Raw genomic sequence first — 25,822 nt, forward strand, 5'->3', positions numbered from 1 at the left:
GAGGGAAAGAGGTTGCTCCCCAAAATCTCACAATAGACGGCCGCGGTCGTCCCCGAGGCACGATGCTACCACCCCCGTGCTTCACAGTAGGGACGGTGTTCTCGGGATGGAACTCGTCATTGGTCTTCCTCCAAGCACGGTTACCGCAGCCATTTTTCATCTCGTCTGACCACAAAACTTTCCCCCGTGACTTGACAAACCTAAGACGGGGCTTGGCACGTGCCGCTTTAGGCAGGGGAACCTTCCGTGCCACGCGCGATTTCAAACCACGACGTATTACCGACAGCCACCTTGGAAACGGCGGTGGCAGCTCTTTTCGGGTCGTTGACCGAGTCCTGCCGTGCGGTCCCGGGCTGATTCCTCACCTTTCCGAGGCTCATTGAGACCCCGCGAGGTGATATCTGCCACGGGGCTCCACTCCGGTTGAGGTCGAGCGTCACGTTTCGCTTCTTCCATTTTCTAACGACTGCTCCAACAGTGGATCTTTTTTCACCAAGCTGCTCCGTAGCCCTTTCCAGCCATGCGGCGTTGTACAAGTTTGTCTCTGGTGTCTTCGGACAGCTCTTTGGCCTTGGCCACGTTACAAGTTTGAGTCTTACTGATTGTACGGGGAGGTCGGGTGACTTTCTGCAGCTAACAACCTCACAGAGGTGCATCGGATGCAGGAACATTCATGCGAGTGGAGGCGGACTTTGAGAGGCGGACGAACAGCTCTTTGAGGGTCAGAATTCGAGCTGATGGACAGGTGTTCAAATACTTATTTGCAGCTGGATCACACAAATAAATCATTTGAAAAAATATCATACATTGTGATTTTTCTTTTTCGATGATCTCTCTCACAGTGGACGTGCAGCTACCATGAACATTTCACACCCCTCCATGATTTCCAAGTGGGAGAAATTGCGATGTAGCAAATACTTGTTTTCTTCACTCGATATGTATTTTGCAAGTTGAGCCAAATCAAAGTTCGATCAGCATGAGAGAGCTTCACGTTACGTTGTGCAGTAGCCTTGAAAATTTTGTGGGGGGGCAAGGGCAAAGGAGGGGGGGGGGGCCGACAACGTCCCCACGCAGACGTCAACCATTTGCAATGGTTGATAAATTACAAAAGAAAGCGAGGCACAGCCACCTTTTTTTCAAAGCTACTTCCCGGGTAGTGACCAAAGGCGAAAAAGGCCAAGCGGGGAGGACGCAGACTGCCGAAAATAAGAAATCATTTGGGTTCGGCGCACAAAACACGGCAGGACAGACAAAAACAACAACAACAACAAAAAAGGCAGCGCTAAAGAGTGTGAGGTAAATATTGGTTTTAATTAACAAAGATCAGTCGGGGAGCTGACATTAGTCTGGGCGAGAGACGGGATCTAAAAAGCACAATGCACACGTTTAGAGGTGGGGGTGAGGTTGGGAGGGGCATATTTAATCAGTTCCACAAGGACCCCCCCCCCCCCCCCCCCCCCCGCACAGCCGCAGCGGGAGACTCCAGACAACGTACGGATCGGGATCCGAGTCTACGGTACAAAAACATAGCAGCAACATGTTAAACACGGGAGACCGAAGGGGCTAACAAAGTAGTTTCGTTTAGAAAAAAAAAGTCACAGTTTCCTTCAAGCAGACATTTCATCAAAAGGTCAAAACAGTTCTAAGGCCGCCGCGAGGGGGCGACGCTACTCACGAGATCTGCGCTTCTCGTACGCTTAACAGAAAGACCGACCGACTGCTGGTCACCACACGGTAAACAAACAAACAAAAAAAACAAACAAAAATATATATATACACACACACACACAAACACAGACACAGACACGCACGCGCACACGCACTGTCCTCATGTCACAATTGCAGATCAAAATGGAACCCAAGTCTCTGAAAAGCACAAAAAAAAAAACAAAAGAAAATAAAAGACACCGTGATGTTAGTTCAGCTATCTTGACAGATTATGTCTTTTTAATACAAAAATAAGGAGAAATATAAATTAATATATATTAAAAGAATCAGACTTGATACATGGGGAGAATCTACTGGATAAGTGCAGGTATTTATGATACAATAAATACTCGGCAGTGGGGAGTACTCAACCTGGGAGGTGACAAAAAACACGGGAGACTTCTTGGCCAGTAGCTGGATGAATTGAATGATTTCAAAGGGGGGGGGGGGGGGGGGGCGAGTATTGCGTCCAGCCTCTTGCACGCCGCCCATTCGGCTCAATCTTGGGCTCTCGGCGCCGGCCCGGGCCGAGTCGTCCCAGCGACCCGAAGAAGTCGATGCCGCTTTTCCTCCACTTCGGAAGAAAAAAAAAAAAAAAAAAACACCAAGTCTGGCGTTGTACTGCGCAGCACATTTCGAGGAGCAGATTGTGAAAGGAACCGACGGAGGCTTTTGTGGGGATCTCAGAGGGAAGCAAGCGAGGAAGGCGGGACGCAAAACATATAAGTGGCAAAGAGTGAAGTCTTTGTTTTCCTTTTCTATGCGGGACACTTTGTACAGCCACACTTGACAATTTTCTCCACTTCCTGAACAAAGGAGGAGCCGTCAGCGCACCGGAAGGTGTATTTCCTGCGCTTGCTGCGGAGGGGGGCGCAGCAGGTCCCGTGTCCGTCCGCCGCCCCCGGGCAGCCGCCCCTGCACTCTAGACGGGAGACCTTCTCCTGGGTTTGGCACGCCGCGTAGCCTCGCTGTCGCCGGTAGACATCTCGGAGCCGTTCGCCTCGGCAGGCCACCTCTGCCGACAAATTTCAACAATTATTCGCTGCGTTGAGAAGATCTCGGGGGACAGGAAGAGTTGAGGCGGGGGTACGGGGGCGCGTTAAGGGAAGACACAAAGCCGTGAGGGAAGCGTGGGCGGTGGGGACAAACAGAAAATATGATGACGTCGATAAAAAATAAATAGTCTCGGTCAGATTTCTTATTTTGGAAATGCTGTCTCGGAAACAACAAGGACAAACCGTGGTCTCAATCAATCGGCATAGTAATCAATTTTGCGTCGGGCTGAAGCCTTCCGTTGCTTTCCGTCTGACTTCTTTTGAAAGATTGTTTAGTCGTCATGCCGTGACGTCGACGGCGCCGCCACAAACACGAAGCCGTTGCTCTGGTGCTGCTGCTGGGGGGGCGTGGCTTCACTCCCCAAAGCGCACGCTCGTCCGTCGCTTTCATCGACGGGCCTCGCGACCGGTTCCCCTATCGGCCGAACGGGGCCGGCGAGCGCCGACCGACCCGAATAGTTTGAGGCCGCAAGAACGAGTTGACTTCTTTCCCGAGTTTGCGTCTGCGACGTCAACTCCTTCCGGCAGCTTCAATCTGCTCGCAATTGAAACAGGAGTCGGCAACTTTCAGAGAGATACTCTTGCATCCTTTTATGGCTCCAATTCTAAAGTCTCTCCGGTGGCTCCCAGTCGGCTTTACGATTGACGTGCAAGTTTTGCTATCGGTTTCCAAATCGCGTCCTGAAAATAAACCCGGTCGGGTCCTGAGATCAGCAGGTAACGGAGCGCAAAGTGGGAAGCAAGCCAACAAAAGGAAATGTCCATTGCCGACTCTTTTTTGGAAAAGAATCTAAATAAGAAGCAGACAAGATGAGATGAAACAAAGGCAAGTTGTACAAAGCGGAAGGAAGGACAAAAAAAGTGCCACAGTGAAGTCTCACCTGCGTGAGGCCTCGTGCGGGGTTAAGCGGACGATCGGGTGAAGCTGATTTGGAGGAGCGAGTCGGCAGACGAAAGGGTTAAAAGGCGCAAACAACAAACATCGTTAGACGCTCACGACAAACGAGGACCGAGGCGCGATTTTCTCTCCCATCAATTGCGATAAGGAGGAACGGCACCTTTGTCGCAAGCCTCTCCGGCGTAGCCGCCGTCACACTCGCAGTAGACTTTGCCCAGTCCCGACACTCGACATTTGCCGTGCTTGCAGCGGGACGGGCCGCACGCGTCCGACGCTTCCCGCTCGTCGCAGAGGACGCCGACGAATCCGGGCCGGCAGCGGCAGGAGTACGAGAACGAGTTGATGGCCAGGCACGCTCCGTGGACACACCTGCGGAAAAGTTTGGGGGAAAAAAAATGTAAAAAAGTGCCCAGCGGAGGGCAGGCCTCGAATTCCAAAATCAAATCGACGCCGTCGTCCGCTCTCTTCTTCCACCTCCTCGTCCGTCTGCCGCAAGCCGGCAGCCCGAACTGCCGTCGTTTTGCAAGCGGATGAATTTAGAATTGAGAAAATTCCAGAAAAGCTGCCGCCTTTGCATCTGGAAAAAAAGGCGGGCGCGCACAACGGGGGCTCTCGTGCCGGGGACCCCGCTGAGCCTGGTCCCAAATTTGGTGATTTTTGCACCCAATCCATCCGTCCATTTTCTGAGATGCTTATCCTCACGAGAGTCGCGGTGAGCCCAGCGTCATCGGGCGGGAGGCGAACTAGTCAGTTTAGTCAGGGGTTGTTTTTTTTGTTTGTTGTAAATATCAAAACCATCAAGCAATCATTACACTTTTCAGCATGATGCCGGAAGTGGCTCCTGCAACTCACTTGTTGCCCTGGCACGGGTCGTCGACCCGCTGGTCGCAGAGCGGTCCGGTCCAGCCCGGGCGGCAGGCGCAGGCGAAGGCGCGATGTCCCGTCGGGCGGCAGTCCCCCTGGACGCAGGCCCCTCTCTGGCAGGGCCGGCACCCCGGTTCCACCCCTCGACCGGGCCACCCGAGGTCCCGCAGCTCGCCGTTGACGTAGAGGTTCCGGAGGCAGCCGCGGAAGCTGCTGCCCTCGGGGCCGCCCGGGCCCCCCCCGGATGCCGAGGCGCGCGCCGGCATCCCTGCAACACGCCGACCGCCAGTCAATCGCGCGCCGTTGCTGACCGAAACCGCGTTTTGCCCAGGCGCGACGGCTGCGTTCCGAAAATATTTGCCGCTATTTTGGGGGTGGAACTCCTTTTTCTTTCTTTCTTTGGAGTTCCACACTGGAGAGAAGGACTAAACAGGGCTTGTTGGGTTAGATTTCTGTCAACAAAGGCCAACTGAATGATGCAACAACTCACAACTGACCATTATTCTGGACGATTAATAGTTCACAAACACGTTCCCAAGACAGAACTATTCATCCCTTCCTTTTTTTCACGTTGTGTTCATCATTTGGGACCCGGGCGAGTTGGAGCCCATCTCGGGCCACGTAGACCGACGAGGGTTCAAACAATTCTCGATTTTTTCAACGAGTCTACACGCGGAATCGACGTGGGTGGGGAAACAAGGAGAGCCGAGATTCGAACCTTGTAAATATTTGCTCATGCTCGGAGCTCATGAAGACCGACAGCATTAGGCAGGAACTCGTTTGATTGAATGACCCATAAAACAAAAACAAAAAAAAAAAAAAAAAAAAAACGAGTATTTTTGGGAAAGGGTTGGCTGAACGTGACCCCGCGAGTACGTGTTGGGTTCGCGCGGCTTAGCTCGCGTCCTCACCTCCCAGGTAAAGCGGGGACTCCACGTCGAGCGTGGACTGTTTGCCGACGCCGCGGATGGACTTGGGCGGCCCGCCGTCGATGGACAGGGACAAAGTCTGCTCCGACGCCAGCAACTCCACCGCGTGGAAACTGCCGTCGTTCACCGTCTCCACGCTGAGGGACAAAGCGCGCTCGTGAGAGTGAGAACGGCGTCGCGCTCGCGTCCGCTGGCGGGCGTGACCTGTATATGGCCGAGGGGGGGTGGGTGCCCGTGTCGTAGCTGACGCGCACGCGTCCCCGATAAAGCTCCATCGCGATGTGCTCCTTAGCTCCCTTATACAATAAGACTCCGCTGTCCTCATCTGTAGCGATCTGAAAGGAAAACAAGAGCAACGGACACGGGTGAGCATTTTTTTGGCCACGGGGCGTCCACGTCGAGGCCGACGACATTCGCACCTGCAGGCTGATGTTGGTCGGCGGCGAGATCAGATCGGAGGGCAGCTGCAGGTAAGACTGGCGGTCGACGAAGTTGACGCTGACCAGCGTCTGGCAGCGCTCCCCCTCGTAGCCGTGGAGACATTGGCAGCGGGGGTCCGTCCCCGTGACGACGCACTGCGCCCCGTTCAGGCAGTCGTGGTCGTCGCACGGGCTGGTGCGGGGGAGGACCATCGGCGGGGAAAGGTCGCAGAATAACCCGCTGCAACACACACACACACGAGTACGCCGTTAGGACTGGCGCCCTTGGAGCAAAGCCCAAATTCGTGCCCGAGCGGATCCACCGGCCCAAATCGGGATCCTTTTTCGCACGGGTTGAGATTTTGCCTGGGACCAAAGGGGGGGGGGGGGGGGGTGTCGTTTGGGGTGTCAGAATGATGCCGACGCCACTTTGCTGAATTTGTGTCTCCAGCAAAATCTGGAAAAAAAGTCATTTTTTCATTGCTAGTTTGCCTTTTTTGGTTTGACTGTTGACTAGGTTAGCATAAAAGTCAAGAGTCAACGAAAGAGTGAAACTATATTGAGTGCAGTCACGTTTTTTTTTTTCCCCCTTCCACTGAGTCAAGTGAAGAGAATCAGTTCATTTTTCCACTCTGACTTAAATGCAGAGTGGCCTCAGAGATGGTATTCAATAATAAGATACAAGGAGGAAGACATATGCTGCGATGCGACATCTACTGAGTGAACACAAGGGGGAGCCCTCCTCCTCCACTCTGGAAAAGGACAAACTCCAGTGGTTTGCAAACTTTTGGGATGCGCTCTGAAACGTTCCACAGCCCCCCCCCCCCCCCCCCACCACGACCTCCCCCACCCAGTTGTCAATCCACTGAGCTCATCTAGAAATGCAACGTTTAAGGCTCCCATCGTCATTCCTAATATGGCGAGGGAGAATCCCATCACGGGATTGGCCTTCCTCACCTGTAGCCCTCCGGACACACGCAGGTGTACCCGTTGACGGCATCCGCGCACTGAGCGCCGTTCTGACACTTGTGTCCGTCGCAGTCGTCCAAGTCCAGCTCGCAGTGCTCTCCCGTGTAGCCCGGGCCGCACTCACACCTGCGAAATACACGCAGACGCGAGGCTGAGACGTGCCGTTTACTCAAGTACAAGAGGAAGAAGACGAAACTGGCAGCTACGCCGACGGTCACGCATGCGGCCGTCTCGGCTACTCACTTGTACCCGTGCGGGGTCAGGATGCACTTGGAATGGTGCTGACACGGGTTTAATTCGGGAGCGCAGAAATCGAGTTTCTCTTCGCAGAGCTCTCCTGGGAACGCACAAAGGCAAAGTTTCAGCCGACGCGCCGCGAGATGCGTCGCCTCGGTGCGACGGGCAGGCCTGACGATCTCGTTTCCCCGTTGACATTCTCAAGCGTGTCCTGCTGCTCCTGAAACTCAGAACTTGGAAATGTTCAAAACCAAACGGCGCTCCCGACACCGCGACGTCCACGGCGGGCGCAATTACAAAATCGCTTGGGCCGCGCGTGGTATTTGCGCCTGTGTTCAAAAGGCTTGCTAAAGGTTAACGAGCGGTGTTTGAAAAGTCGCTCATACTTAGCAAGTCCTCCTTACAAGACACGAGGTACGCCACGCCTTCCCGAGGCGGACAAAGCGCCACCGTGCAGAGGTTGTGCACTCTGAGCGGTCACACTTCTCAAGGCCGTCACGGGCGCATTCAACCGCAGCTCCATCCGCTTTGTCGGCACTCGTCAGCGATCTTTTTGCCGAGGCGGGGCGCGTGGCAAAGAAAACGCACAAAAGAGCAGCCAAACCAGAGGTCGCACCCAAGGAAGAGGCTTGAACGAAGCCGAGTTCCGAGGTAGGCTGCGGTGCACAAAGTGCAGTCGCACACTGTACTGCAAACCAAATGCCAGCTTTGGTTGGACTACTTGGAATGGTCGTTTGCGTCGTTGCGTAGCGGGATCTTCTCCTTTCCACCAATCGTTCAAAGGTTCGTCCGCTCTTTCGGCAAAATTCTCAACAATGACCTCCAACTCTGCAATATTCACGGAACAGCAGCACAAATTCATTACAATGCCGCCATTATCGGCAAAAAGGCCGCTTCTTCGGACAGCCGCGATATGCCGTGCGGCAGCGGTTGTCTGCCTTTCTTTGGGATGCACGGAAATACAGCCAGCGCTGGTTCTCAACTGTTGTCTCAACCTGGGACAATCATCGACATGTACACTCGGAAGTTTTAACCGTAACTGCTCATTGCTTCCGTGTAGCCTGCGCCTTTTGGAGCACCTTCTTAGCAAATCGAGGATGAGGCGAAAACCGTTGACAAAAAAAAAAAAACTCCCATCTTAACGCCGATCTCTTCTTTTCAGGAAATGAATCCTGCAGACCAATTATCATGCTATACAACAATTTTTACTACCTCCCACGACGACCCGGCAGTTGAGAATCAGCGCCGTACGGTGTGCTCGTTTGACTGCAAGCAAAAGTCAAATAAAACTAAAGTGCTACGTTCAAAAAAGATGAACTTGGAGCGGAAACCGAACATGCACTGTTAACCCGCTGCGAAGGGAGGGAGGGACCAAGGAAGGAAGGAAGGAGGGAAGGAAGGAAGCACGGAGAGAGGGACAGCGACAAGAAGCGACTAACCTCTCTCCACCTCATTGGTTGCGGCTGCGACCACAGAAAAGATGGCGGATGGCGGACAGCAGAGCGAGACGAGAGAAGGACAAATGAGAGCGCCACAGAGGTTAGAAGTCAAGCAGACGCGCGGCACGGCGGCGTCGGGACACGTCGTTCCCGACCACGTCAGCGCTGCTCGTTGACGACGGATAATGCGGGTGATGCGTTCGGGCCGGCGCCATGTTGGGACGACGCCGTTCTGACGCCGCGTCTGACCATGAGGACGACCTCGTAGGGATCATCTTCCAGACCCACGAGCGAGCGAGCGAGCGAGCGTCCGGCGTTGGGCGCCGGCTCGCTTGGCGGGGTAGAAAATGGCCACAAAAACAGGACGACTGTCTTTGGGTGTGGTTTTGTCTTAAATTGACTTGGAAAACCATATTCAACTCTTTTGACTTTGTGGTCAACAGTATTTCTGTTTGAAACTAGGGAAGAGCAAGTTGCCTTCCAGGCCTCATTTCAAGGTGTCGGGTACTCGGCAAGTCTGCCAATACCAACAACAACAACAACAACAACAACAACAACAAAAAAAAAAACCCTTTTGGCAACTGTGCTCAAACTTTTTGACGACTTCATCTACTTTTTCTTTGGGAAGACTCGAGCGCCGACGTGAGCTCGCGCGTCGCCAAGGAGACGTCTCCAGCGGCGGGCGCGTTACCGCGGAGACGCTGCGGCGTTTACCTGTGTATTCCGGCGAGCACATGCAGGTGTAGTTGTTGATGCCGTCCACGCACGTGGAGTTGTTCTCGCAGTCGTTGTCTTCGCAGTCGTCGATGTTGAACTCGCAAGAGTCGCCCTCGAAGCCCTCGGGACACACGCACCTGGGAGGCGACGCACACGCACGCCCACCGTCTGCGTCATTTGCGTTCCGGCGCCACAAATTCACGATTGCGTCGCCTCGAGCCTGTAATGACTGCGTTATTATGCGCCTAATAAACGCTCCCGCGCGCCCACCCGGTGCCGCACCGGGAAAAGTCACCGTACCGAAAATGAAAATGCAGACGCAAAGAGACCTCAAATATGAATATGAATATGAAAAACGGCAGGATGCAGATGTGAGCCGCATCCTCTTGATTCTCCGCTGAGGGGGTCCATTCCCTTAGCGAGACCAGACGGACGTTACCGGTGCGCCTGCTGATGTCAAATATTAGAATATCGATGTGAATTTGAATAGAGGGGCCGCCCTTCCCGCAATGTTTACGTCGCTGGGAGACAGACAGACGCTTCTTTTCTCCATCTTGTGTGTTTTCATGACTTGAAGACGTCACCACGCGTGCGCATACGTCAAACGACTGACAAACGCTTTCAAATGTTGATCACGTACAAGCGTGCATGCACGCAATGATCAATTGATAAATAGTTGTATGTAATTGTAAAAAAAAAAAAAAAAAATCATTGCAATAAATATAAATTCTAGCGTGATGCACATAACAACACGAATACAACTTCAAACTGGGGGAAGCCAATGCGACGAATACATGCTCAGAAGCTAATTCAAATTGAAAGTCAGTCCGCTGAGAAATATGATGAATACAGCACTCGTCTTTATTGCGACTCGTCGGATGATATCAACCTTAAGCCTATTGGTTAATCGCTTTTAATTTGCTCCCTGACTATTTTCCCTAATATGGAGCACACAGAAAGCAAAAAATATATTCGTCTTCTTCTCTGTCGTGTTCAAAATATACACCGTGAAGTCAAATCATTCAAACACATTTTTTTTTTTTGCATCTGATCTTTGAAAGACTGTAAAACTCCAAAAGAAAAGCACCGAAGTCTCGCATGAATGTTTTGATTGAAATGTGAATTTGAAGAGAATGAGCTCACCAAAAACTGGTGCCTTGGCCTTCCTTGAGATGACAAGTTCCTCCGTTGTGGCAGGGGTCGCCGATGCAAGCGTGGATGGTCTCCTCGCAGTTCTGGCCCTAAAGAACCGAAGGCCCGAGCGCTCCTTCAAAATCACACGTCAAATCTTCTCCGCCCGCCGCTTTTTTCCCCGAGGCGCCCGCGAGTACCTTAAAGCCGTAGGGGCAGGCGCAGCGGTAGTAGCGCACCGGGTCTTCCGAGCAGGTGCCGTCGTTCTTGCACGGGCTCGACAGGCAGGGCTCGCATTTGGCCCGGATGGCGACGTCCACCGGGCCTGTCGGACGGACGGGCGGTTAGACGGCGAGAGACGCAGACTTGCTCGCTGCGAGCGACTTTTGCTTCTAGCGGCCACGACGAAACACAACAAGGGTTCAAACGGTGGGGGTTGGAAAGGAAAAAGAAGAGTCACGGCGGAGGTGGCTGAGACTGGAGGAACTGGGCCGGGACAACGTCGAGCAAGCCGGGGGAGGCGCCACTTGGGTGGCGGCGGGGGACGGGAGGACGCGGGCGGGGGGGGCGAGATATGCGATGGGCTACTTTACCTGGCACCAGAAAACCACAAGGCCCCGGGACCTCTACAGTGCGTCAGTTAGATTAGGTTCAAAATAGGATTCAGTCATGGGATGAAAAAAGTTAGCGTTTCACATCAAGATGAGAAGCAAGCAGAAAGCACGCTCACAAGCACCTTTGCCGACTTTTCAACGTTCCCGTGCAAACCGTCAAAATGAAATCGTTCATCTCTCCTGGGCAGGAATCAATTTGGATCTGCAACTCTTAGAAGTCTGAATACACCAAGTACACGGTACAGGCGAGTACAGCGCAGGAGAGAAAGTCCAGGACTTAACCTTCAATGATGAGAAAAAGTCGCCAAATGGGCCAAGTGAGCCAAGCAGCGGATTTTTCTGGCTTCTTTGTTTCAACTCGTCACAATTGACGGGCGCCGCGTTTGCCATGAATGGGAGGATTGTATCATTTTTTTCATCTTTTGACACTTGCGTGACCATTCAGGATAGCAAAATGGTTCTTCAAACTTTTGACACTAGTGTCAGGTGGTCTCTTATTTATACGGTTTCAGACAAGACTGTAGAGCAGTTTGAAAATGCCGAACAATTGGAGGCGCCTTCTCTTTGCACCAGAGGAATGGACGTACCTGTGCAGGTGAACTTCTTGGACGGCGTGGTGAGCAGCAGCTTGTCGGTCATGTCGCCGGGCCCGGCGCAGCGGGCGATGCCGGGCTCCTTGTAGCCGCTCTTCACCCAGTCGGACAACCACTGCATGTGGCAGTCGCAGTGCAGCGGGTTGGCGCCCAACGCCCTGCGCGGGCAAACGTGCGCAAGGTTAAGGCTGGATCGGCGAGGCGCCGTCGCTTTCTTGCTACCCAATCGTCAAAACATTCAAGGAGCAAATCATCAGCTCTGACACACGTCGGACACGGAAGCAAATCCCAACGTCACTTTGAAGCAAGGCATCAGGTGTGTAAACGCACAACTGCTGCAGGTTGAAGTGCCGCAGAAGTGCAGCAATGAGTTTAACCAACATGGAGGAAAAGACGTCGTCAGTCCATTTGTGGAATGGACTGGATTTTTAGGGCTTTCCCCATCTCTTTCGACCGCAAAGATTTGCCGACTGCCTTTGAAATTCCCTTTTGGAGCTCGTCCGTGCTTTTATCTCACGTCGACTTGACTATCGTAACAGTCTTCCGATGGAACCTCTTGCACGAAAAAGCCGCGGCTCATTCAGAATGCTGCCGCACGGCTTCCGATCGGAACAAAGATGTCAGGGCATATCGCTCCAATTCTCCAATCTGTGAACGTTTCGTGGCACAGCCCTCGCATTGTACGTCACGATGTTTATGGGTAACCCGCGTGTGCGTTTCTTACAAGTGCGAAAGCGACGACAGGTCCTGGAAGGCTCCTTCCGGGATCAGCGATATGTCGTTCCCGTGCAGAGACCTGACAAAGCGCTCAGGTGAGAAAAGTCTGGCCGGCTTTGCGTCTTTTGGGCTCCGCTCGGACGGCACTCACAGCAGACGCAGAGACTTGAGTCCGTCGAAGGCCCTCACGGGGATGCACCGCAGACGGTTGTAGCTCAGGATTCTTTATGACACAAATGAAAGACGTCGTCACGGAGACGGGGAGAGGCAGCGCCGCGAGAAATGACTCTTTGGGCTCATTGTTTGCGGGAACCGTGACAACGCTTGCACAGTCACACGTCGGTCAGGACAGACGCACAATTTCAAATACGCGACACGCTGACGTCAAGCCGGACTCACAGGGTAAGCAGCTCGGACATGTTACTGAGGCTGTGGTTGGACAACGTGCCGATCTGGTTGTTACTCAAATCACTGAAAAGGAAACAAGAACGGGTGCATCAAGGCCCAGGCGCACATGCCGGTGCCAATGCAGGACAGGATGACGTTGGTCACTCCACACACGCATTTCCGGCTGACGAAAACGCCGTGAGATGCGTTTAAGCTTTGGCACAGCGCAAAAGGCAATCCAGATTATAAAAAGGGCAACTCGAGTGGCCTCAAGTTCCCTCCGCCGACACTCACATGAGCGTCAAGCGTTTGTAATCGGAGAGCTCCGCGGGGACCTGGGTGAAGCGGTTGCCGTCCAGATAGCTGAAAGAAAACAGAAAATTGACACTTGATCCTCTTTCATCATCGCTTCCTCATCCGTCTGCAGTCAGCTCAGCGCCAGCCATCAAAAAAACGCCCCTTTCGGAGCTCGGCGGGCTGAGGCGAGGCGAGCTCGCTTTCATGCACGCGGGAAGCCATCAGGTACCGTACGTTAATAACGGCAAAATGCCGCCGCTTCTCCCCAATTTGTGTGTGACTAATACGGACGAGGCGGCCCAAACTAAAAGCTCCGAGATCCAAACCCAAGACTTGACAGCCCGCCTGATGAGAACTGCGTCTTTTGCGAAGCCCGCTCAATCGGAACGTGGAAGGAAATCACTCACAGCTCGGTGGTTTCTTTGGGGAGGCCTCTGGGCAGGGCGGCGAGTCCCTTGTTGCTGCAGCGCACCACCGTGTCCAGGCAGGAGCACTCCGCCGGGCATCTCGGCGCCGGAGAGCAGCTGTCGTCCTCGCGCCCTGGCGCCGACGGTCGTGGAGACGGCGGGAACCGAGACACGTTTATTCAAGACGGACCTACGGCTCCAGCTATTGCACCTCTCTTAATAGCGATCACGTAAGTCTCTTATTGACAAAAAAAAAAAAAAAGCGTCCACATTTGATCAAAACGGGACTGCCGACAGGGTGAAAGGGCAACACGATAAAAATGCTCACTTTGAACCAACAATGCCCAAGAGCTGTTTGTTTCTCCAAAGAGTGATTTGTTTTTTTTTTTTAAACTACACGACCCGCAACTTGAAATGTGTCGGGGCGCTCCAAAGCGCAGCTCACGGAAAATATGGAGCGGACAAGGCGCGTAACCCGATCCTACCGTCTTCGCAAGCAAAGTCCTGGACGGCCACGTCCTGGATGGGGATCTCCTTCAGGAAGTAGGGACTCTGGCAGCGAGGGTTGCCCGTGACGATGCGCTTCCTCCTCAGCCAATCGCCCAGCCAGGCCAGACGACAGTTGCAGTCGAAGGGATTGGCCAGGAGGTTGCTAGACCGCCAACGGACGGGAACGTTAACTCGGCCTTCGGGGACGCGAGGGCCCGGCGAGCTTCGCTACTCACAGCGTGGAGAGCGAGTGCAGCGCGTCGAAGGCGCCGGGGCTGACCGAGGTGATCCGGTTGTCGTAGAGCGACAGCAGGCGCACCGAGCTCAGACCGCCGAAGCTGCTGTTGCTGACGCAGCCGATGCGGTTGCTCCGGAGCATCCTGCGCACACGACCGCCCGCGCTTCAACTTGGCGGATTCGCATTCGCGCGCTACGGACGAGTGGACAGACAACGTGGTGAGAATCGCGGCTGAAAGTCAAATCTACTTTTTGCAAGTAGTGAATGTGATGTCGGGGCTCAGGACTCGCTTTGTGGCCGGAACGGAAAAGGGCCTCCTCCAAACTGGAAGCGGAGAATCCTCCCAAATATCTTTTGCGGAGGAGATTTTTACTAAGCTCGACACGTATCAGCTCCTTTTTAAGGTACATTTGGAAGTAGCGGCCATCCTTTCCCAATTGTTGAATTGATAAAAAGTTTTGGGTCGCGACTTGCGTCCAGATGGCGTATTTGCATACGTGCGTGCGTGCGTGCGTGCGTGCGTGTACCCACAGCGTACGCAGGCCACTGAGTCCCGTCAGCATGCGCTGATGAACGTTTTCCAATCTGTTGGAAGTCAAAATGAGCTCATTGACCCCAGAAGCTCCTTCGAAAGTGCCCTCCTCGATGTCGGCGATGCGGTTGTTACTCAGGTTACTGGTGCAAGAAGGAAGAAGAAGAAGAAGAAGAAGAAGAAGAAGAAGAAGCAAAGAAAAAGCGTCAAAGAAATGCCAGACTTTGGGGTGTCTCACGTCTATCCGAGAAAGATGAGGAAGGAAGCCTCTGTTTTGCCCTCGTGACCCAAATGTGACTCGCGTACGGCTACTAGTTCCAGTTTGGCTCGCCACGCGTCTGACTCACATCTTCCTGAGCTGGGGTAACTTTTTGAAGATCCCTGTGGCCTCAAGCACAGTAAATTCATTGTTGTTCAGGCGCCTGAGGAGAGCGAAAAAGGCCTTTGGACGACAACCGAGCTGATGCAATTTCCGGGCTTGCCGGTCGACTCGGTGACTCACAGTTCGGCGGCGTATTGAGGGACGTGGTCCGGTATTTTGCTCAGCTTCTGGTTGGAGCAGTCCACCGTGGTGCCCTCGCAGCGGCACTTCTCCGGGCAGGCCAGGTCGGCGAAGCAGTCCCCTCCCAGCTTGCTGCGGTAATCCTCCGAACCTGATCACAATCACAGGCGCGCCGTCACCGGTCGGGCGAGAGCCCGGACCGAAAACGTCCGTACGGGACACGCGGGCTTTTTTTTGGTTTTTCTTTTTTGTCTTTCATCCTGTCGAACGCAGATGAAGATGCGAGCGAAAGCGCTCGCGCACGCACACGGACGCGAAACAGTCTTGGATCTCGGCCGATTGGCAGGGCCGTTCCGTGGTGCTTGACAGAACCATGTTCCACATTTCGGAACCTGGCAGCCACATGGTTAGATCAAGCACAAAGGAACAACCTGCTGACTGACTGCTCCTCCGCTGGAATACAGGGAGGGGGGAGGGGGGGGGGCTGCGAGCAAGGAAGAGCCTATAAGTCATTTCCCACAAAGTTGCCGTCGTATTTTGGAGTGTGGCAAAGGCCCGAAGGATCTTTTCCAAATGTGCTTGAACGGAAACGAGGACCACCTCAGGCCCCATTCCCGCAAAACACGTCTGCTGGAACCTCAGGAGTTGAACGTTTCGTGGAAATTGAAAGCTTTTTCTTTGCCTTTTGTTTCTTATGGCAACATTTTTTTTTTTTTTGTCAGAAGGAGATTTCGTCATAACTAACAATAACGCTCTGCGTCGGAATGGAAACGGCAGGCTGATGAATTCTTTGGAGAACAATACTATCGCAAAAAAGGACATTGCTACGTTGACGAAAGCCGACAGATATTAAGATGTGATTCAATCCGGCTTTTAAAACCATCTGCGCGCTGCCAAAAAGTAACGTTTACACATTCTGAACGGAGTCTGGTGTCTCGTCCGTGGATTGAAAATGCGCGATGACACCTTCAATCTCCGCATTTTTGTTTTCAGGCCAAACTGGTGGGAAAGGTCTCACAGAAAGAGGCATGGGAGGAGATGCCAGTCAGGTTGGGAGGAACCAAGAGGGAACGACGCGCCACGGAAGGGCAAGTGAAGGAGGCGGGAGCGGGAACCGTCTCAAAATGAGGCACACGAGGACGACATGTGGGAAACTCGGGCCTGGGGAGCCAGTCGGTAGAAAAACAAAAAGATCAAAAGCAAACGGGCAAAAAGAAAGGCCAAGGGGGGGACGTGACGAGGGGGGCGGGGCAAACCAGAAAGGCTCACTCCGAAGCAGGCGTGACAAGGAGATGCTGGAACACCGCAAGACGCAAGAAACGGCAAGATGGAGCCGTTTCCAGGAGCGGGAGGAGAGTTGCGGCCAGCGGCGCGACCGAGACGGGCGCAGTCGTCCGGGGGACACGCGCGAGAACCCGCGCACGCCGTCGGCCTCGGTGAACGCACACGGGCGGGGGTCAGGTCAGAGGGCGGAGGCGGGGGTCGGGAGGGCGTCCGCGGGTGTTACTTACAGCCGACGTGGTGGACTCCTGAGTGTGCCGCAGAGGCAGCGCAAGGGAGACAAGAAGCCGCTTTACTCATTTGGCTTCACAAAAAGGAAGCGCAGAGGGTTAAACGCGCCAGCGACGCTTTCATCCGCCCGCTCTTTCCATCCAAACTGACAATTTGACACTTGACGAAAGCGCACGTTTCAAACGTGTCTTGAATCTCAGTCAATGTGCGAGTCAGGCACAACATTCGACTTTGAACAAGCTAGCAGCACAAAATCATCAGGAAAAATCACGACGGAAACATTTTACCAGCAATCGGATCGGAACAATCGTACCTCGCGCGACGTTTTGAAACATACCGCAATGGTCTGTCTGAATTTTTAGTCAACATCTTCTTAATGTATCGGCCTCCTCTCCGCATGCTCTAACTGGGCTTTAAAAACTTCGACCCCCGCTGAGCTTTGGCCTTAAGGACGTACGCGTCGCGGCTGTCGTGAGCGCCGCCAGCGTCCTTGCTAATTGTGGTCAATTTGCATATTTCCCAGCAGCCCCCTGGGCTGCGCAGGGCAAGCGTGTGCCCTTTTGATGTCGTACGGCGACAAAGGGCACAAAGCTGCCGTCGCCGTCCGATCGTTTGCGTGCACGAAGCGGCCGGCGGGCTCGTCGAGTCGCTAATTGCGCCGGCGGCGCGGCGTGCCGAGCTCGCAAATCCGATTGTCTCCATCCTCGTGGGAACGACTGCAACTAAAACTGTGTGCGAGCATAACTCTGTGCATTCAAAAAAAAAAAAAAAAAAAAAAAAAGCCACACACTTCCATGCGTGGTGACTTGACAGAAATTGTTTTAGGGCACTCAAAATGAAGCTTTGAAGGGAGAATTTCAAAAAGAGCAATTTCGAGATGCAGAAAACTACAAAAGATTATCAGGAAGGATATTTGAAGCAATCGCCACATTTTAAGAAATGCAAGTCAGCTGGGTTAGGCTCCATGATGTCATCATACTAAAACGACTCCGACTACGGGAGACAAATTCCGTGTTTTTGACACGCGTGGTAAAACAAAGATGCTACGAGGATCAAGTTTTCATATCAGCAGAATAACAACGGAGTTGTAAAAAAACCAGACGAAGCGTGACTGGAATTGCGTTACTTCATCGTAATCGTTCACGGAACTTGTCAAATGTCGACTGAAGCGCCTCTGTTGCTTTTTCAGCCTTCTGATTGGCTAAGTCACACCTGACCGCCAGAACCCACCGAGCGGACGGGACGACCCAGTCTGTGGATTTCAGATCGCCGATTGAAATGGGAGCCTTGTCCATGTCAAAGGAGTCAGCGGAAGAAGGCTCGCCGCTCCAAACTGGGAGCGCAAAATCGTCTTTTCTGTCGTGGAGCGACTGACGCAAACACACACAAAGACGCGCGCGTGCTGGATGTACAATACCTGCGAGGAAATACACTTCTTTAGCTATTGCAGGGGAACAAAGACAAAGTCACAGTCAAGCAAATCGATCGTGTGCGGACGCAAATTCCAGGGAAAGCAGCAAGCAGGAAGACACAAAATGAGAGGGCCGGCGACCAATCGCGGGTTTATCCGTACCTGAGCAGCGGAACTTCTTGCTCTTGATTTGTCCGATTCGCTTGTTGGCCAGACGGCGGGGGCCGGTGCAGCGGGCGCCGCTGGTCTCGATGGGATTGTCCTGCAGGTAGTCCGCCAACCACTTCAGGTGGCAGTCGCAGATGAAGGGGTTTTGCGCTAGATGGCTGCGACACGCACAACAAGAGGACGCGCATCAGCGCACTCGCATCTGGTGGATTTGCCTTGCACGCCACCAGCACAAATTCATTTGCGTTCGGGTAGAAATAATGCGTTCACTTTTACAGTTACTGGTCTGCTCTACGTTCTCCAACATTGTCTTTGTACGATGAAAATGGAACTAAAGAAAGGCTTCAGCCAGAAAAAGAAGTCGGCATTTATTTGTCCAACTGACGTCCTCATTTCAACGTTGTCTCGGAGACAAGAGCAATTTTGTGATCCGCATTTTTATCATCCAAAATAACGTGTGACAGAACCATCCGCGTTTGGAGTCTGAGACAAGTAAATGCCAATCATCACCATCGCAGGCCGAAAATCACGATGAAACGACCGCCATTTGTAAACGTAGCTTATGAAAGAATTCCCTTTGGGTCGGACTGATTTGATCCCAACGTTTTGTCGCGTGAGGAATAGTTCATGTCATTCGGGATCCATTTCGGATCCCGGGCTTGACGGGCCGCCAGCCAATCGCAGGCCAGGCGCACCGCGACGAGCGTTCGCGCCCACGTCCAAATTCCGAAAAACAATTTGCCTCCAGATGGCTGCCAACGGCGGTTCGTGTGGCGTTTGCGGCGCTCACGGGTGGACGTTTTCTGTACATACAGCGTCTGGATGGCCCTCAGCGACGAGAAGGTTCCCTTGGCGATGGTCTGCAGCTTGTTGTCGTACAGCGACAGAAGGTTGAGGTTGTGGAGGTCCTGAAAGGCGTCCACGCGGAGACACGCGATCTTGTTGGCGTTCAGCAACCTGAAAGGCAGGAAAGCGGCCTTGAAAGTCGGCCCAACGTCGACTGCAAAATGGAGGCAAAAGAAATTGTGCGCCCGGGCGTGGACTCACAGCAGCTGCAGAGAAAAGAGGCCCTCGAAGAGCCCTTTGGAGATCTCCGTTATTTTATTGCCGTACAGAACTCTGCGCAAAACAAACGTGCGGGAATGAGCAGTAGTGGTCCGCCTCGTGCATGATGAAACAAAACGACAAAACATCATTTGTGGAATTGGCAAATATCCAAATCGACATTCAAACTTGCAGCAGTTGAAGCAAGCGCTTGAAGCGCCTTTTTGGCCCCGGCTAGTTCCAATTCCTTGCGCTTTGTCTCGGGTCAGCTGGAGCAAAAGAGGGCGCCGCGCTTCACTGCGGGGATGGCCCCTCGCGGTGGCGCTTGCCCCGCCCCACTGCGCCAAATTGGGGCACCTTCGGGGGTTCGGCCCGTACGATAAGAATGCCCACTTTGGAGAGTCAATGTGAAAAATGTACGCGCGGCACCAACGGCGACAGTCGGCGTCCGTGCTGAAGATCCTGCCACGTCGTCGTCGTCAGGACGGACACTTTTTAATTCTGCGTCGCCTGAGGGGTCGAAGGTCACGGGCGTTCCATGAAGCTCAACACGGGACCAGAATGCGTTTCATATGCGCACAAAATACAAAAAAAAAAAAAAATCACTCATGTCTCCAAATGTTTTTTCTTTGGTTGCTTATACAGTACTTAGCGTCCGTCCCAAGTATGCGTTCGTCTTTCCAAATCCAAAGCAAATCATAACACCCGATGTGAGCTTGTCCAGATTTCGGGGAGATTTACGTACATGCATTCCTTAGAAGCACATCAGAGATTTGTGTTGATTATACATTTTGTCAAATACTTTCACATCCATCTCATACCAGAACCTCTCTTTGATGGAGGGTCTTTCAAAGTGGACAAAAGATGTGAAAGAAATGTCATGTCATGAAATGGATATGTGGGAAAAAAGTACCAGTTTCAGTTTTGCTGAGCGAATCCCAAACTTCCCACTTGAAGTTAAACGCAACAGTTTAAAACGAAATTTGCCGAGGATCCCGCCACGTAAACTTCAGGACCGACGCTCGGAAGGCTCCGTCCTGCCGCTCGCGTGCAGAATCGCCCCCGCAGAGTGTCAAAATCATTTCACGACATATTTTGGCTCGTGGATGACCATACTACCGATTCCCAGGCCCTTCCCAACGATAATAGCGCGTCGCCGTTCCTTCCATTTGACAAATTTGAACCCCTCACAACATGCCAACCACTCCATATTTAAGACAATATTTACGTTGAGTGGGGAAACCAAAGCCTCCGTAAATCTGCCGCTCATCACGGCGTGAGGAATGTACTCTTGTTATCGGAAACAACGGCTCAGGCTTCCTTGGCGCACGGGTCAAGAACCCAAACTCCTTTGTCAACGCAACGCCTCACAGTAGTACGTCTCCGTGTTTCCGATGTTCTTTCATTCCATCGGGCTGAGAGGGAACCGCCGGGAAAGCTGATGAGGCTGCACAAAACGGACGCCGGCGGACGTAAGATGTCATGTCGGCCCGACGGAGGCGATGCGTCAGCAAGAAGGTCGGCGTCCCCTTCATTGTGCCGCGTGCTGAACGTGTAACGAGGTGCCGCAAACCTGCGTTCGGCGTCCGAAAACAAGATGAGATCTTGGCACAAGAACCCCGCTTTGCCTTCCGGCCTCACATCGGGCAAAACTGACGGGTGATGAGCGAGAGAGAGAGAGAGAAAGAGATGACCCAGATGAGCCATCAAATGTCCTGCTCGGGTCACATTTACTCGACACATTCGTCAGAAGTCTTCCCGTCTGGACTGCAAATGTTTCCGAGTCAGTTCCAGGTCTCGCTGGCCTCTGTCAGACAGATCACGCAAACATTTGCTGCTGGCTTCAATCAGCTTGCTTGTGACTCATCCACAACTTGCTCGTCTATTTATCAGCGCATGTTTAACAAACACTTTGAATATTTCTTGGAGTTTTTGACGGATGGTCTAACCCTCGTGAGGCGGCCGCGTGGCCCTTTTGGAATGTGGAAACCTGGACTTGTTTCTTGAAGTCTGTTTGAGGGGGTTGTTTGGTCCACACTCTGTTCAAGTTCATCTGAAAAGGGTGACGTTCAAATCAGGGTCGGATTACAAGTTCTTCCGTAACAAAGTCGAAATTCCAAGTATGCCTCTAAGATCGGGGAGTCACTGATGGTGTCGTGGTCCACTCGCCTAACTGTGGTGCGGGCGGCGTGCGTTCAGTTCCCACTCGGCGTCGGTCGGCCTGTACGTGTCCTGCCGCCGACCGGCGAGCGGTTCAGGGTGCGGTCCGCCTTTCGCCCGAAGTCGGCTGGGACGGGCTCCATCGCCCTGTGACCCTGACCGGGATCAGCGACGTTGAAAAGGGATGGACGGACAGACGGACAGATGCCTCCGCTACCCCGATTTGTGCAGTGGAACTCGCCGAATGGATTCCCTGGCCGAAACCTTTCCCGCAACGTTGGAAGCACACAATTGTCCCGGCGGAACGCAGAAATGAAGGTGCTGCGGGATTGACCAGAAAGTTTGCCCGATAAAATGTTGCTTTAGTCCCTTCAATTGAGCCCTGCCATGTCATGAGCATCGTGGACAAATTTCACAGTGCGCTCACCAAAGGACATTGTCGCAAAAAGTCCGCACGCTATACGAAAGAGATGACGCGCTCATCTCGGAATACTTGCAAAAGTTCCTCGTGTCAAATGACAAAGCTATCGTCGTGTCGTATGAAAGGCGACGACCTCGTCGGCGCCTTCGGCATCCAACCGGAGGAGAATTCCACTCGTCACTTGGGGAGCGGTAGCAAGAAGGCGACGTTGTTTGCCGTAAATACGTCAAACGTCTCGGAGCAAGTGGGTCATTTGCCGCAGCGCGCGGTCACGATCCCTCACCGCGAGGCGCCGGCCGGGTGGCGATTATTGATCGACATCGAGCGTCGCAGGCTCACTCGCTGCGGTTTGTACTTACAGAGAGTTGAGGGAGCGCAGACCTTGGAAGGCGTCTGGAGCCAACTCTGAAATCTGATTGTTGCTCAAGTCTCTAGAGAAAGAAAAGCAGTCACAGACGTGCCAAAAGTGGCCCGTGCCACCATCACATCTCTCCAGCTCTTCATCTACTCACATTCGGCGCAGTTTCTTATAAGACGAAAAAGCGCCGGCTGGAATCACCTTGATGGAGTTCTGCTCCAGTCGTCTGGAACCAAACATCGCTAATTGAATTAGAAGTTCGAGGAAATTCATTTTCACATCGCTAATAGTTAAAGCGAGCGTCGGGCTGTGGAATGTTTGGCGGCGGGGCGTGGCCCGGCTTTGTGTTCACAGCGGAAGTTCAACGGCGGCGCTTTCTGTGCTACGACCCGTTTTGATGATATTCCAGTGCGGTGCCTTGTGATTGTTTTTGGATGGCGCAAAGCCAACCATCAGCTGGTATTTTCGTCACTTGCGCACGTGCGTCATCATCATCGTCGTCGTCGTCACTGGATCCGCATTGAGTCATTGGTGGTGAAACGACGGCTCCAAAACGCCAGCCGTGTGTTGTAAGTCGCCAAATGTGCAGCCGGCGGTTGCCTGTCACCACCAAAGTATTTTCTAGCGGGTTACTACGATAAGACCCCGTTTTAACAGTGTAAAACGGCTGGAGACGTGTCCGAGACCACGAGACCACGTGAAACTGTAAAAATTGCTTTTGGGGTTTCACAGCTGCCCGCCAGAGAAGACGTCTCACAAGGCGACCGGCGTACGCGGTCACTTCGAGTCAAGTCGAACCCACTCGAGTAGTTTGCGATTCCCGCAGATCAACTGGGTTTTTTTTTTTTTTTTTTTTTCAGCTTTGTCGACTCGAACCCCAATCCCGACGTTCAGTCAGAACATTTACGCTCTGGTTTCGTTTCATGTTTCGCTGCTGCCGCCCGGGCCCCGCTTCGCCCGAACGGCCCCGGAAAGGTCCCGGCGCTTGGCGCTTCGTCTCGCTCCGGGCGGGCTGGACGGCCGGCGGACTGAGTCGGACGTTTGGTTCGGCTGTTCACGAGGTAAGTTTCCTCGATTTGACGCGGGCGATGCGATTTCTGCCCACAGCTGCGTCCGTCTGCCGAGCCGTCCCAAAGTTTAAAGTCCGACAATTTCAAGGCCGAGCTTTCAGACGCAAAGACGTGACCTGCCTCGTCCTTCGGAAGCCGCTTTTAATTCTTTCTCCCTCATCTGAAATCGGAGGCGAGCCGCACCAGCGGCATTTCTCATTTCACGGCCGTGCGCTTTTATTTTCCAGAGACGAGTCGCGAACGACGACGGCGCCCAAGTCCGTCCCCCCGCCCAATTGTTGCCTGCGTGTGAGCCCCCCCCCCCGGAGTTGAAGCGTGTCTGCGTGCTGGTCTTACATCTCGGTGATGGTTTCCGGGAGGTTGCCGGGTATTTCCGTCAGACTTTTGCCTCTGCAGTCCACAATGTTGTTGCTGCAGGTGCACGACTCGGGGCACTGCAACACGCTGCAGGACGAAGACGGCGACTGGTAACCTACACGGAGGCGCGAACGTAACGTTACGATTCCGACATCTCATCAAATCAAAACTCAAATGAATCCAACGGCGTGGAGATCTCGTTTCACGGGAATCCTGATCAGCTGATGCTCACGTTATGTCACGCTCAAGTAATGTCCGCACTTTTACACATCGAAAAACAAACCTCGTTCATACATAAATGTAAAAAAAAAAAAAAAAAAAAAAAAATCAACAGATGTTAAAATCATTGTAAGTTGCATCGCTTTGTCGCTGTTCATAAATCAACCCAACAGAAATCAGTGAAGAGAAGGACAAAGCGAAATAACAGAAAGTGAGCCAGAGATGCTTGGGTTTGGGTCACCAAGAGTGCCAAAGTGCGTGCTTAAGTCCAAAGTCCAAATACTTGCCTTCATCCGCATCTTGACAATCGAGCGCCAGAGGCAGCCGGGAAGGAGGAACGAGACGCACGCGTTTTGCAAAACGTCAATAAAGCCAGCAGAGAGTCAGCACACGTCGGCACATTTTTCTTCGCCCGACTTTCAGGAAGATTTAGGATCAATATTTCACCACAGAATGTCCAAGCGTCCCTTTTGGTTATCGTCGCGGCGGACTTCGAGCGAGCGGGAGGGGCCACCTTCGGCCGACTGCCCGTCCGTCGACCCCTCGACATTTCAGTACATCCGAAAAAAGGGAACGCGGAAACCCACACGAGGGCGACGGCCACCTACCCACACCGACCCGACGAGCCGAGATTCCGACCCCGAAGCTCAGAACTGCGAGCCGCGCGTGCTGACCGCTCGCGCCAAACGCCGGCCAGAAGCCCGCAAATCCGACTCGGAAGACGGCGAAGTAAAACGGCGCCGGGCGGCAAGCGCGATTGGCTGCAGCTCACCCGCGACCCGAATGAAGACGAGCGCTCACAAAAAGAAACGCAGGTGGCAAACCCGAGGCCCGGGGGCCCGTTGCAGCCCCTCACAACAAATTCAAACCGCGTGCCTCGACTCGGTTCCTGCCGGAAATAACAAACTGACTAACCGCGCTGGCAAAAATGACGTCGCTGCTAACTCGCCTTTCCCGAAATATGTCGCTAAGCGTCACGCCCGTTTTGGCTTCACGACTCGATGAACCCGAGCAAATTCTTCACATATTATCGATGATCCCGGTCGCGCGTGCGGTACCAATGATCCAACTCACCCGTGCAGACAAACTCCTTCTTCTGCACTTCTGCAACGTTGTGGCCCCTCAAGTGCGGCGGGCCCATGCACTGCGTGTAGAGGCCCAGGCGGGGGCGCTGCCGCAGCCACTCCGACAGCCAGGCCACGTGGCAGTCACATTGCAGGTTGTTGGAGTGCAGGCGACTGCGGGGGGGGGGGGGGGGGGTGGGGGTCAGAGAAGACACGGATTTGAGGGTACACGGACGAGACTGATGGCCCAAAGTGCGACTTACAAGGTCCGAAGCTTGGGCATGTGGTTGAAACTGGCCACCGACAGCCGGCTGATGTTGTTGTTGTTCAGGGTCCTGCGGTGGGGGGTCGGGCGGGGGGGGGGGGGGGGGTTTGGGGGGTTGCGGTGGAAGACAGACAACAACGTCACCGTCCAAAAAAATCTACTCTACGGGTACGAGGACCGCTTGGACACTTTTTGACTGGAATCCATCAAAGACGCGAAAAGCAATCAAGAGTGAATATCAAAAGTCGAAACCCGACGTTCAATTTTGGGGGAAACAAAGGCAAATTTTTTTCACCGTGTTACAATGACTCAACTTTGTCACAAAACTGAGCTCGCGTGGTAGCACAACTGCGCACACCCTCTTGTATTTGACTTGCGCCCTGTTCAGATGTACTGCTTATTGCTTATCAAAATTGTTTTGAAATATTTTCTCACTTTTATTCCCCCCAAAATCAATTATGGGTTTTACACCGGGGTGTGTAGGGTGTTTATATCCACTGCACATCCCGGTTTCCTCTCGCAACTAGTTCCACATTCTGAAGCAAAACCTTTCGTAAGTTGGCCATTTTGAGTTAGTTGAGGAACATGAACGTGATGAGTTCACAAATCGCAAGTTGACGCAGAGGAGAAGG

General features: G+C 53.2%; 1 protein-coding gene across 7 annotated transcripts in view; it reads right to left on the reverse strand.

The window, feature by feature from the left end:
• Positions 1-1,301: 1,301 nt before the first annotated feature.
• The window catches only part of slit2 (slit homolog 2 (Drosophila)), a 63,122-nt gene continuing 38,601 nt past the window's right edge, over positions 1,302-25,822 (reverse strand). For 5 of the 7 annotated variants that reach the window (XM_061829656.1, XM_061829654.1, XM_061829650.1 and 2 more), the window contains 29 exons: positions 25,189-25,260; positions 24,936-25,099; positions 23,622-23,757; positions 22,370-22,441; positions 22,217-22,288; positions 19,280-19,351; positions 19,046-19,189; positions 18,227-18,390; positions 15,142-15,292; positions 14,987-15,061; positions 14,639-14,782; positions 14,106-14,249; positions 13,866-14,032; positions 13,381-13,513; positions 12,971-13,039; positions 12,689-12,760; positions 12,441-12,512; positions 12,297-12,368; positions 11,567-11,730; positions 10,566-10,690; positions 10,378-10,475; positions 9,232-9,371; positions 7,085-7,178; positions 6,830-6,967; positions 5,658-6,113; positions 5,436-5,590; positions 4,513-4,792; positions 3,821-4,029; positions 1,302-2,722 (listed from right to left, as the gene is read on the reverse strand). In XM_061829656.1, the coding sequence (XP_061685640.1) occupies positions 2,466-2,722; positions 3,821-4,029; positions 4,513-4,792; positions 5,436-5,590; positions 5,658-6,113; positions 6,830-6,967; positions 7,085-7,178; positions 9,232-9,371; positions 10,378-10,475; positions 10,566-10,690; positions 11,567-11,730; positions 12,297-12,368; positions 12,441-12,512; positions 12,689-12,760; positions 12,971-13,039; positions 13,381-13,513; positions 13,866-14,032; positions 14,106-14,249; positions 14,639-14,782; positions 14,987-15,061; positions 15,142-15,292; positions 18,227-18,390; positions 19,046-19,189; positions 19,280-19,351; positions 22,217-22,288; positions 22,370-22,441; positions 23,622-23,757; positions 24,936-25,099; positions 25,189-25,260 (4,111 nt within the window). In that variant the 3' untranslated portion in view covers positions 1,302-2,465. Of the gene's footprint in view, positions 2,723-3,643; positions 3,688-3,820; positions 4,030-4,512; positions 4,793-5,435; positions 5,591-5,657; positions 6,114-6,829; positions 6,968-7,084; positions 7,179-9,231; positions 9,372-10,377; positions 10,476-10,565; positions 10,691-11,566; positions 11,731-12,296; positions 12,369-12,440; positions 12,513-12,688; positions 12,761-12,970; positions 13,040-13,380; positions 13,514-13,865; positions 14,033-14,105; positions 14,250-14,638; positions 14,783-14,986; positions 15,062-15,141; positions 15,293-18,226; positions 18,391-19,045; positions 19,190-19,279; positions 19,352-22,216; positions 22,289-22,369; positions 22,442-23,621; positions 23,758-24,935; positions 25,100-25,188; positions 25,261-25,822 lie in introns of all 7 variants that reach the window. The other 2 variants (XM_061829651.1, XM_061829652.1) reach the window with 2 other exon arrangements.

The sequence above is a fragment of the Syngnathoides biaculeatus genome, chromosome 9, assembly GCF_019802595.1.
Source record: "Syngnathoides biaculeatus isolate LvHL_M chromosome 9, ASM1980259v1, whole genome shotgun sequence".
NCBI lineage: Eukaryota > Metazoa > Chordata > Actinopteri > Syngnathiformes > Syngnathidae > Syngnathoides > Syngnathoides biaculeatus.